The sequence below is a fragment of the Vicia villosa genome, unplaced genomic scaffold (genome assembly GCF_029867415.1).
Source record: "Vicia villosa cultivar HV-30 ecotype Madison, WI unplaced genomic scaffold, Vvil1.0 ctg.000077F_1_1, whole genome shotgun sequence".
Lineage (NCBI taxonomy): Eukaryota > Viridiplantae > Streptophyta > Magnoliopsida > Fabales > Fabaceae > Vicia > Vicia villosa.
The window spans coordinates 191549-204985 of record NW_026705001.1 but is presented as its reverse complement, the minus strand read 5'-3'; the positions used below and the strand labels follow the sequence as shown (position 1 = coordinate 204985).

The window sequence follows — 13437 nt, the reverse complement described above, 5'->3', positions numbered from 1 at the left end:
TAGTTTAACATGTTGAACTGCTGCTGCTAGTCTTGTGTTATGCCGTCCACTGGTTTTATTTATATGCATGCTAAAGCTTGGTTCGAGGTTATTTTCTGTTGTTTTGAATTAAAAAAAAAAAAAAATTAAAATCAGTTTTAGTTTTGAGTTTTGAACTTTTCAAAAACCAAAATTAATTTTTTATTTTTTTTGACAAAAGCAAACTTAACTTCTTTCACTAATCAAATAAGAAGAAATACAAAGAGGAATCTATTCAAGTAACATACGTCGAGACCAAGAATTGGCCGCCTTAGCTAATGTATGGGCAACCAAGTTTGCTTGACGCTTAACAAATTTTACCTCAAAGTTGGGAAAATCTAGTAACAACAACTTAATAGAAGAAATAATCAAATTAAAATCTGACCACTTAATTTAGACCGTAGACTATAGACTACCACCTTAGAGTCACTTTCAAATAAGACATGATCAATGTGAAGGGAACTAACACCTTGGATGGCTTCCTTGAGAGATAAAGCCTCCGCTTCCAGAATAGATAAAGAACCACCATCCCAAGCAGTGCCAGCAATAACAAAGTCGCCATGATCATCTCGAAGACACCGCCCCCGGTTCGATGTACCAAACTGACGGTTAAAACCCGCATCCACATTACACTTAAAGCTACCACTCGGCGGTGGAGTCCAATGAACCAACTCCCTGTTGTTACCATCAGAGGGTCGAATATGTTGAGCAGAAAACCATTCTTGCCACTTGTGCAAAGCAATCCAACCAAGTTTAGTCGCATCTTCCTTTTCATTGTTCCAAAGCCAATCATTTCTATTCCTCCACAAGCCCTCTATCATTACCGCTACTCTACCCGCAACATGACTATCTTCCTTGCAACAAATATCAATAATAACGGATTTAGCATCCTCCAAAGAGTGGAGACGGGGAGATATAACATTATACAAACCTGCTGCCCTCCAAGAGGAAATTGCTTCTGAACACCCAAAAAAAACATGCCAATCGTCTTCATGAGGATCTTCACAAGACGGACAGTTATGAGCACAAGAAACATGATGCTGACGGAGTCGCATTCTAGTAGGGAGGCATTCCTTGCAATTTCTCCAAAGGAGATGTTTTACTCTAGCCGGTGCCGATATCTTCCAAAGATTATTCCAGTTGCTATTCTCCGCCACTCCCCCATTTCTTTTCGTCGCCTTCCTCCAGATGTGGTACCCCGATCTGACACTATAAGAACCATATTTTTCTCCCTTCCAAATCAATCTATCAACCATAACTTCCTCGACCAAAGGCATTTGTAAGATTTCTTTTGTAACTGTAAAGTCAAACAAATCACGAATAACCCTCATATTCCACTGTTTAACATTGGGCAGCAATAAATCCTTAACCGTAATATTATACGCACCTTGCATTTGTGGTCCAGCCAAACACCCGTCACAATTACCACAGAGCCAAGGTTCGTTCATTGCTTTTATATTGCTCCCATCCCCAATACTCCACCTGCATCCCAAAGTTAGAACTTCTCGAGCCTTCCAAATACCTCTCCAAACAAAACTGGGGTTATTACCAAGGTGTGCATCAAAGAAAGAAGATCTCGGAAAGTACCTTGCTTTGAAAATTCTGGACACAAGAGCCTGAGGATTAGACATGATAAACCAGCCTTGTTTAGAAAAAAAAAAACCAAAATTAATTTTAAACTTAAACATAAACATAAATATTTATGATAAATATAAAGAATATCTCAATCCACCCCATAACTCTTAGGCATCTGGCGCAGTTACATTTATGTCCATTGCTTTCGTAGATACACTTTCGGAAATACATATTTTAAACATTTTTTTCCCCTAAAATTTAGATTTTTCTGGAGAAGCATTTACGGAAGTATTTTAGATTGAGAAACATGGGGGAAAACTCCAAAATAATTCAGTTAAGAAAATGTTTCGTAGATGCATTTACAGAATAAATCAACGTAAAATAAAAAAAAGTGCTTCTAGAGATACACCTTCGAAATCAGAAGGGCAAATTTGACAATGCATATGATGTGTGAGAACTCCATGAGGTGAGATAAGATATTTTTTAAATATATTTTAATATAAACAATTCATACAATTAAGTTTGTAAAATAATAAAAATATAGAGAATTTCTTAATGCACTCTATGCATTACTATGACACTTCATAAAAATACTATAATGCCCCCAAGTTCCGGAGGTACATTTTCGGACGCACCAAATGCATATACAATTAAGACAGAAACAAAACATCTAATAAATGCAATTTTTTTTGACAAACTTCAAAATGTATATATTAGATATCATAACACACTAATACAATGTTACTTCTATAAATTGATAAATAAATACTAAAATAAACAGAAAGACTTGTTGTCGGCTAAATCCTTAACTATTGGTGGTACCCCTTTTGATTTTTGTTTATTTGATTCTCTTTCAATCTCGCTCAATTTGGTGAAATCTTGCATCCTTTCAACAAAATGGTCCGACCAAGTCTCCGCTTTGATAGTTGAATGAGCTGTCCACTATGGTGATGTAAGTGCTATAGGGCATCCCAGTTTCAAAAAACTTGAACAAAATACCGTAAATTTGAAATCCACCCAACACACATAATACAATCATTAAGATTTTGAGGTGGTGCAGTGCGTAGTGGAAAAATGTTTTTAGGGAAGCACAATACACACTTGCTATGAGATGACTCATTTCAGGGAAGCACATCCGTTTATCTTCTGGTGCAGGTCCACTAATGCAAGGAACAAGAGAGTGATAAATTGCTTCAAAATTTTCTTTATTCCCGTATAGTCGTGTGTATGATTCTTTATTGCCCATCTACTCTTGGATAAGTTGATGTCAGACAAGTGTGAGATCCTCTTCTCCTTTACCGAGCAAAGCAGAAACTGCTCGAAATATACAGTTACCGTCATCCTCTACATTGATGATCCGTTCAATGTATTTGTTCATAAAAATCAACATTTCTTCAAAGAATAGGATTTTTGGTGGAGGCGGTGAATGAGGTGGATTGCTAAAGCGGGCTCCTATGAAAACGTTTTTTTTTAGATTTCAGAGTTGGTGACTCCGGAAAAAGTTTGTCAACATGTTCATAATATGAAGGAGACCGCATCGTTGAATTGTAGGTTTGACCTTCTTAGGAGCTCCTTTTGTTTTTGCCGGTTGAGAGGGTGGTTCCAAGTCTGTGGTTTTTCAGATATGCAATCTTCCTCAATTGCTTTGATGTGGAGTTTCATATTGTCATCGACTTTAAAAAATCTATCTTGTATCACTTCCCATTCAGTCAATATAGAGATATTTGATTTATCGTCTTTCAATAAATTTGGATATTTCTCACACTCCTTTCTGAATTGTATAACAACATCGACATATAAATATTTTGTTGAAGAATTTATTATAACATTTCATGCATACATTATTTTTCCACTATGACGCATGCCTTAACCATTTTTCCATCTTCGTCCTCTATCTGTTTTGTCTCTACCGCGGGTTTAATCTAACTTCTCACATTCTTTTTTATGTGATACCTACAAAGTAATGCATAAGAAGTAGAAAATACCTTTGCAACCGAATTCATCAAAGTGGTAACATGGTCGGTAACAATTACTTTCGACATATGTTTTTGTTTCTCAGCATTGCCCGACACACCTCTAAAGCGCAAGTAAAATTCTCCTCTTTTTTCACTCTCTAGAAATACAAACCCGATAGAATAAGTCTTCCAAGTAGAGGTAACACCAACAATTTCCAATAATGGGAGCCTGTACTTGTTGGTCTTATACGTTGAATCAATGATGAACACAGTAGGAAACATGTTGATCAACTTTATGAAATCAGGATGAGTCCAAAATATATTTCTAACGGTTACTCCATTCTCGCACATTCGGTACCTATATACATACTTGTTATCATCTAAAAGTTTTAAGATGTGTTACATTTCAGTTTTATCCCCTTCAACGCTTTGTTTGTATGGTAAGGAATATTGTACACTTGCTTGATATTTGCGATATTTCTGGGTCTTTTATGTTTCAAAGTTGTAAGTAAGTTTTTTGGCTGCACCAAATTTAATGTCATGTCTGAAACGCATTCCTTCTCTTTCAGCACGAGGTGACATACAATTGGATGACCGACTAACTTTTCACACAAATCATGGTTATGTAAACCACAAATCAAATTAAATCTCCATTTGTCATTTGCCAACCAATAACCACGCAACCTAAAGGGACACTCACATTTTCTTGTACCAGTGTCATCTCGTTTGAAATTCTGGAGAAGATGTCTATATTTCCCACTTCTTTCACATATTAATGTCACAAATGCACCTCTTCTATCCGAACCATTATCAGATCTTCCGATTACAATACCAAACTCCAATTTGGATGCCTTCGTACGAATCCATTGAAGCATATGGTCACAAAATTTAAACTCTTGTTCATTTTTAAATTGTTTGCTAATATCTACCTCCTTCACAACAACATATTTGGCATCCGAAGATACAATAAGTTTCCGAAAAACATCAGAGTGCACCATATCTAATAAAAAAACATACAATACTAAAAATAGATAATAGTGAAAAATAGACTGGTGGAAAATGAAAACAGACAACATCTGAAAATACATATCCGAATTAATTCATACATTCTTTGGAAATACATTTCTAGATACAACATAACTTTTTTCAACTTCAAAACATGATTAATGTGAGTAATGAGACTTAAAATAAATGAAATTTACCTTGAATTCCAACTTCTTTTTCTGCTTTTGATTTGACGAAACACAAGAATGAAGTTTTGGAGTGAAAATCTTGATTGAAAATGGAAGGGTTTATGGAAAAAATAGATACAGGGTCTAATAATGTACGTGGTTGTTTTTAGCAATTACATATTTTATTTTTCCGGAGATGCATCTTCAGAATAATCTGACATGTAAAGGTGACAGATAATAAAATTCCCGCTTCAAATATTAGGACATGCATGTCTGGATAACTCACCGAATTACAGCTTCAGCCCACACGTACTTTGGTAATTTGTTTTCATGGATCATGGTTCTGGCCATTTCTTGTAAATATCCGTTCTTTCTCTCTACAACCTCATTTTGTTGAGGAGTTATAAGAGAAGAGAATTCATGGAGATTTCTATATTTTTCAAAAATGATTTCAAATGGCTCATTTTTAAATTCTCCTCCATGACCACTTTTGACTTTTAAAATTTTAGATTCTTTTTCATTTTGTACTTGTATGCAGAAGATGCTAAATACATCATATGACTCATATTTGGTTCTTAAGAATTTAACCCAAGTCCATCTGCTATAGTCATTAACAATGACTAATCCATACTTCTTCCCATTGATTGATGTTGTACTGACTAAACCAAATAAATCAACGTGAAGTAGTTCTAAGGGTCTAGAGGTAGAGACAATGATTTTTAGTTTTGAAACAGGTTTTATTAATTTTTCCTAATTGGTATGCTCCACAAAGAGCATCTATATGATAATTAAGATCTGACAAACCCTTAAAAAGTTTTAGCTTGCTAAGCTTAGAGATTAACCTCCAGTTAGCATGACCGAACCTTCGGTGCCAGAGCCATTTTTCCCAACTCATTGATTGAAGGCAAGGTACCTTCTGATCATGCAATTAAAAAACAATATTTTATAAATGTTGCCTTTTTTTCTACCTTTGAACACTATGGACTTGTTAAATTCATTCATGATTATACATATGTTCTTATTAAACACTACTTCATAACCACTATCACAAAATTGACTTATGCTAAAAGTAGGTTATATATTAGTTCATCTACTAACCAAACATTATTAATAGAGATAGAAGAATTATCAATAGTTTCCATACCAATGATCTTCCCTTTCTGGTTTCCTCCAAATCCCACATTTCCCCCTCTTTCAGAGTTAGGGTTTAGAAACATGCTTTTCTCTTGTCATATTTCGCGAGCATCCACTGTCTAGGTACCAAGACTGCTGCTTTGTTCCCCCTTTAAACATATCCGTATAAAAAACAATTCATATTTAGGTACTCATAATTTCATGGGTCCTTTGAGGTTAGTTCGAAAGGTTTCTTCTAACTTTGTACCTTAGCCCTTGTGAAACAATGCTTGGGATTATTTAAGATTTTTGGTTTAATATTTTTGGATATGGAAATAACCTTAGTCATTGGTTGTGAACCTTTTAGATCTTTAGACTCTGCTGTCTTAGGTTTTGGCTTGTTCAGATTCATTGACTTCTGAGTCCTTTGTTATGGTCTGTTCAGAATCTTTGACTTCTGAGTCCTTGGCTTTAGTCTGTTTAGAACCTTAGATTTCCGAGTCCTTGATTATGGTTTCTTCAGATCCTTTGACTTTAAAGTACTAGGTTTTGAATTATTTAGAACCTTGGACTCTTGAGTTTTTGGTTCTGACTAGTTCTGAACTTTTTTCTTATTTGCAGTTGGTACAAAGTAAGAATATAGTCCTTTCAGAGCAGAACTTGAAGAAGAAGGATCCTTTGGTTTAACTACAGCTCCAAACCATTGATGGTCAGATTTTTGAGAATAACCAAGACATTCTCCTTTGCTCCTATTTACACCATAATCATGGATGCAAGTTTTGTCTTGTTAAAGCCATTTATGATAAATTCCTTAAGAGCAAGTTCATGCTCATCTGGAATTTTATTAGACACATGAACAATTTGAATTCTTTCTAAATCATCATATTGATTTTGAAGAGATTTTAATTCATTTGTTTTTTTTTTTGTTCAAAATGCTTTTTCAAAATTTTCATGTGTCTGCCTTTCTCTTGTCACCGTTCCATAAGGTCTTGAATTAATGTAATTAAATCAAAATTAGAAAGTTTAGAAAATACCTCAACTTCTTTTTCAGAATCTGAACCAAAACCAGAGTCAGATTATGTGCCTAAAGATGTTGAAGCCATAAAATCTAGATTGGCTTCTTCTTACCCTCTGTCAGATTATTCTTCTTTGTCAAGTTGATCCCATGTTGCCACAAGACTCTTTTTAAACTTGTTTCTGAAGCCGTTTTTTTGAAAGCTTCATTTATTTGACTTGTCATTTTGCAGCTCTAGGCAGTCAGCAATAAAGTGACCAGGCTTATGACAGTTGAAACATCCCTTCTGATCATCTTTCTTATCGCTGGACCTTGATCCTCTGAAGCCACTACTTCTTCCAAAGGTTCGTTTGTTTTTCTTGGCCAAATATTGAAATCTTTTGACAATGAATTCCATATCTTCTTCATCTAAACCCTCTTCAGAACCTCCTTCATAGGTATATTCTTTAGGTTCACAAACTTAAAAAGATGGGGTAAATTTACTAATAGATTTCAAAGCAAGATACTTTGATTTCTCGGCAGGTTCATCTCCAATAAGCTCCATATCATGACTTTGAAGATTGCTTATTAGACTTTCAAGACTTATAGTGTTTAAATCTTTAGCTTCTTGAATGGCAGTTACTTTTGGTATGTATTTTACAAGAAGACTCCTAAGAATTTTCTTGACATGATCAACAGTTGTATATCTCTTGTCCAGAACCTGAAGTCCAAAAACAAGAACTTGAAACCTTAAAAATATGGTTTCAATGTCTTCATCTTCCTTCATTCTGAACAATTCATACTATTGGATTAAAATGTTTTCCTTTGCCTCTTTAACTTGTTGATTTCCTGCATAAGTAGCACAAAGAGATTTGAAAATGATTTGAGCAGTAGATTTATAAATGATTTTAATGTACTCAAAGTGAGGTAAAGAATCCACTAGAATCCCCCGCAGTCTGTGATGTTTTCTATAGGTCTTCTTTTGCTCAGGTTTGAGACTATTTATGTCAGCAACCATTCCTACTCCATCAATTGGAATATAAATGACATCTTCAAAAATATTCCATAACTCATCATCAAGACCTATTATGTTGGTGTACATCTTGCTTTTCTACCATTCAAATTGAGTAGAATCTCCAATGAAGGTCGGAGGTCTAGAAATATAGTTATTCTTCTTAGAAGCACTATAACCATTTGTAATTTTTTTTCTGTCTCAAAATAATTGTCCTTTTACAATACCAATGTAATATTTATTATTATTTTCCACTTCTATACTACTATTTATTAACTTTTACTTTATTCAACTACTCTATTAACTACAAATAATAGGGATATTCTAGTAAATGGTATTAGTTTTATCATTAAAATCAACATATCTAATATTTCTAAAAACCATATATTGCTTCTATAAAACACTTTTTATGAGACGGTAGGAGTATCTATTTTTAAAATGGTGAAAAAGTAAACATTAATGTAAGGATAACTAAAGTTTAATACTTAAATTTTAAGATTCAACGATAACCAAAATATCAATCAACCCTCCTTAGATGTATAATTTCAGGAAAAAAAATCAAGACAGAAAATTTGGAGATTTTTCTTCAATAAAATTTCCAAAACATACACTAATTATCTGATGAAACTATTTCATGATCAGGCTCCACCTTAGACCACTTGCTCCTATGATTACGAGTAATAGTTACCTGCACATAAAAACATGACTATTTTATAAATATTACTATAAATAACATAAGATAGACATAGACATGTTTTTAAAAGTCGCCCGTAAAGACTTTTGCGATTCCCGTCTATGCAGGTGTTGTGTTACTGATTACGGTCATCACAATGTGAATTAATTACAATTTATTCTTTAACATAAAATGGTGAATAATTGGATTTGGTAGCACCTGTTAATACCATTTTGTCGCGGTCATTTTTGTAAACGTTTCATATAGTCTTTAGAATCAATTAAATAATTACCTGTTTATCCCAGTCAGTTTTATAACTAATTATGAGTAGTATTATAGTTTGAATAAGTGTCCCAAACAACATTCCAATCCATATACCCTACAAAAACATCACAAAAATAGTATGTTATGATAGAAGAAGCAACAATTTGAAAATGAGAAAAAAAGAACTCACTCACTTATGACTTACCTTGACTTGCAAGTGAAAAACATTGCCAAGTACAACTCCAACTGGAACACCTATGATGTAATAACATCCTAGGTTCACATATGCCACAGTGCTTTGCCACCCTGCTCCAATAGCAACTCCTGCAGTTCCAAATGATAATTTCATGCATGCACTTTTCTACATAACCTCTGATCACATTTATAAGCAAATGCATGTAGTCTTATATGGATTATATACATTAATAGTCAAATGTACCGAAAAAGTCAAATTTGCTTATAAACGTGACTGGAGGGTATACACAAGTTCAAAGAGAACATGAAATGTATGGTGTACCTGATAGTACAGGTTGAACACTGTTTAGTAGTATTGAAACTGCCAATAGAGGTGACAAATCACCAACAGCATTGGCCACATCCTCATTTGTGGTAAAAATATATGCAAGTTTTTCTCTAAAGAATAAGAAAAATAGAAACAGAAGGAACCCAATTGTGAATGATGTAAGAACTACCATGTTCACTGCAAACTTTGCACCTTTTGCACTTCCTTTACCAAGCTCATTTGCTACTCTAACACTGCAAATTAATATTGATAAGAATTCATTAAGATTCTATAGTAAAAAAAAAAAAAAAACAAAAACTGTTTGTTCAAGATGATATATAAGGGTAAGAATCTCATTACCTTGCTGCAGCAAAGAAACCAAGTGATATCATCATTTCCCATCCATTGATGTTGAGACTAGGTGAACACATAATATGTGTATTTAGTATACTTGTTAGCATTTTTCAAATAGCAGACAAACGGACAACAAACTGCACCGCTAAAATAATGAAATGTGAATATGAAAAATTACCAAATGGATAGAGCATCAATTTGAATCTCTGCATTTTCCATGTTGCCTGTTAAAAGAATAAGTATTGTGTTGTACCATAGCTCTAAACTGCAAAAGATTCAATAGCTTCAAATTTGTGTTTACATAGGTATGATCAGGGTTTTAAAAAACGGTCGCGGTCGTATAAAGGTTTTCGCGATTTTGGTCGTTACAAGTGTGAATTATCCACAATTTGTTCCTTAATATAGAAAATAGTGTTAATAGAATTAGTATCGGCATCTGCCAAAACCGTTTTGTTGCGGCCATTTTCGTGGCCGCTAATCAAAGTTGAATATGTAAAAGCTCACCATAACATGATACCAGATGAAAGGGAAAGCTTGATAACAGGCCAAAGATCTTTGAAAGCTAAAAAAGTGAAACCTTTCCAAGTAGTAGAACACCAACCACATGTAATATATATAAGTTGACCAATATTTGGAATCCATAAAGCCAAACAAGTTGACATCATTGCACCCGAAAGTCCAAACTTGAGTTTGTTTGTTAAAAGCCAAGAGAGTAATATATGAATAGAAAGTGAAAAAGCTGCTAAGAATGCAATGATTGTGTTCTTGCTTTGTGATTGAAGGAATGTTTGGCAAGTGAATGAGGCAATAAAAGAAAACAGAATTGGAATTGCCCAGTAACCAACTGTTCCTGCTATTTGTGATATGGTTTCATCTTGGCCTAAGATAATCAAAATTGGAGTTGTGAAGATGAATATTGGAAGAAGAATGAATGTAGTTAAGGTTAAAACTATCCATGATCTTTGAAGGTAGACTCCCATTTGGCCATAATCTTTTGCACCAAATGCTTGCCCACATAGTGTTGCTAATGCACTTGCCATTCCTAACTACAATGCACAATTTGTTAACGCAATTAGTCTTTCACTAAAACGAGAGTTTAAATAAAGCAATTTTGAGTAATATATAAACTTAAGAAAATTAGTCATTGTTGAATTCACAAATCAACCTTTAACATTACTTTTTAATCGTGACAAACAGTAGTACTCAACTTTCCTATTTTGTCCAATACACTCATTAATCAATTTGAATATTTCACTTGGTTGTGTTTGTTTGTTCCATACAAATAAAACATAACAAATATTTATTGATAATTATAAAATAAAATACAAGACAAATACTTATCACCAATAAACAAAAATATACTAAACAAATGTTTTTTTGTTAATAAATCTGAAAAACACATTATTTATCACTATAGAACAATTATTTGTTCCATATATATATATATATATATATATATATATATATATATATATATATATATATATATATATATATATATATATATATATATATATATATATATATATATATATATATATAAAACGCATTCATATATTTATCATTGATTAATATAAAAAAATGTAAAATATATTTATCATTGATACATTAATAAATACAAGAAAAATACTTATTATTAATTTAATATAAAAACACAATAGAAAATGTCATCGATAATTATAAAATGAATTTAATTGAAATGTACTGATACTTTTAAAAAAACTTAATAAATGATATTAAATTATGTTTGACTTTTATTTTTGTGATGAATTGATTGTATAAAACTTTTTATATCTCAATTAAAATACAAAATAAATATAAAAAAGATTTATCACAAATATATAAAATAAAGCCAGAAATATATTTCAAAGTGAGAGAACAAATTTGAAACTCGTGAAATGTATAAATGTATGATGACATAGCTATCCATAGAACTGGGAGGGCATGGTCCACCACTAACATAGTTAAATAAATTTTTAAGGTAAGATTATTGTTAATTGTAGATTTTGGTAGAAAACTACTATGTTATTAATATTTTAATATACTTTATTTATTTATTTATTTATTTATATTCTATATATTATAAATTATAATATTTATTCTATCAATAAAAATGTTCTATTAGTGTCTCTAAGATTTAATTAAATTAATAACTGATAATATTTATAATCTTTATTTGTATTTAAACCTAAACTCTATTAGTTGTGTATTCTTTTTTTATATTTATTGTCATTTCGCTAAAAATAAAAAAGAATATTATATATTATAGTAATATCAATTTTTAAAATAACATATACTTTATATATAAAAGTATATTATATTTTGAATATAATTTAATTAATATGCATAAAATATCCCACAAATATAAATGTTTGTTCAAATATTTAATAAATAATATAAAAAGTGACATAATAATACAAAATAATTAAAAGTTTCTGGCCCGTCCCATCTATATCATATGTGTTGTATGAAAACCTTTCCAGATTTCAATTATTTTTTGTTTTAATATTCAATATTAAATTAAATAAATATTAAGTTTAATATAGTATAGCTTATTATCATATAAAAATATTTATGCAACTACATAAATTCTTCATGGCATCCATTGATCCAATCAACAACTAAGTTTGTTTATTAAAATCGTAATATAAATTATTAAATGAAATAAATATTCAATTTAATTAAATTTACATGAATATATATTTCATAAAGTATACTTTCTCCGTTATAACATTTAATTTCTAAATTTATTAAATAATTAATTATTAATATATTTTAATTATATATAATTCAGATACATTCTAAACGGAATAATTATTCAATAAATCTAATAAAAAAATTGTTTCTTATTATTTGTTTTCTTCTTCTTCTTCTTTTATTTGAGATCTATTAGTATAAATAGGTAAGAAAGAGAATAAAAATAGTAGTTGATAAAGAATGAAGATATACCAAAATACCATTGACGAATCTAACAAGCACAGTGAACACAAGAGAATAGGCAGCAAGTTCCTTAGATCCAATATGACCAACAAATGCTTGACTTATAATCTGAATACCAAAAGTTGAAAATCTTGTGAATATGGCTGGACCTGCCACCACCCACATCAGCTTGCTCTCTTCCCACACCCTCTTCATCAATGACAACTCTTCTTCTTCATCTTTATGTAGCAACTTCTTCTTTGCATCTTCATCTCTTTCCATTTTGATTCTAATAAAACTTATTGGTGGCTTGTTATGGAATGTATAAATACATGACCTTAAGATAAAAGAGCCTATGTAGGGAATGATGAGAATGAGACTTTACAGCAACAAAATTTAATTTCCTTGAACTTTCTTGTGCAAAACGGTTGTGACATTTAATACAGTTTTAGAATCTAGAAGCATGCATATTAATGTTTTTTCATGTTTGGCGGATTAGATAAATGTCGCAGTTATACATATAAAAGGTACTAGAAAAATTAAAGCAAAATATGTGATTGGAGTTTATTCACTTACGTGTAATTGTGCAAACCAATTACGTGTAAATGTCGCAGTCATATATATATATATATATATATATATATATATATATATATATATATATATATATATATATATATATATATATATATATATATATATATATATATATATATATATATCGCAGTTAAATTAAAGCAAAATTTAATATATAAATATTCATTATTTTGTGTTTGGCCATCCAATAAGAATCACCTGAATTTTTATTTGTGACGCAATAAGGTGTAATGATGTTGGCTTGTCTGCGGATGAGTATCGTTTCAACAACACTTTTGATGAAACCCTA

The 13437-nt window shown here is 31.5% G+C and overlaps 1 protein-coding gene across 2 annotated transcripts; it reads right to left on the bottom strand.

Annotated features, from left to right (window-relative positions):
* Nucleotides 1–4837: 4837 nt before the first annotated feature.
* Nucleotides 4838–13034, bottom strand: LOC131623680 (protein DETOXIFICATION 21-like). 2 transcript variants are annotated; one of them, XM_058894694.1, is made up of 9 exons: nucleotides 12582–13034; nucleotides 10137–10678; nucleotides 9811–9897; nucleotides 9639–9695; nucleotides 9294–9532; nucleotides 8982–9100; nucleotides 8805–8891; nucleotides 8449–8527; nucleotides 4838–7676 (listed from the first exon to the last, which is right to left on the bottom strand). In XM_058894694.1, the coding sequence occupies exons 1-8, from the start codon at nucleotides 12831–12833 to the stop codon at nucleotides 8450–8452; spliced, it is 1461 nt and encodes a 486-aa protein (XP_058750677.1). In that variant the 5' UTR covers nucleotides 12834–13034; the 3' UTR covers nucleotides 4838–7676; nucleotide 8449. The 2 variants fall into 2 exon arrangements, with proteins under 2 accessions (XP_058750677.1, XP_058750676.1); XM_058894693.1 differs by lacking the exon at nucleotides 4838–7676 and having other exon boundaries at nucleotides 8346–8527.
* Between the last annotated feature and the right edge of the window lie 403 nt (nucleotides 13035–13437).

Excerpts from the sequence above, each read along its gene's own strand:
- LOC131623680 (XM_058894694.1), bottom strand. The coding sequence starts at position 12,833 with ATGGAAAGAGATGAAGATGCAAAGAAGAAGTTGCTACATAAAGATGAA. Across the intron at positions 9,898-10,136 it reads TCATCTGGTATCATGTTATG|TTTAGAGCTATGGTACAACA; the intron begins GTGAGCTTTTAC and ends AATCTTTTGCAG. Across the intron at positions 8,528-8,804 it reads AAACTGACTGGGATAAACAG|GTAACTATTACTCGTAATCA; the intron begins GTAATTATTTAA and ends TTTTATGTGCAG.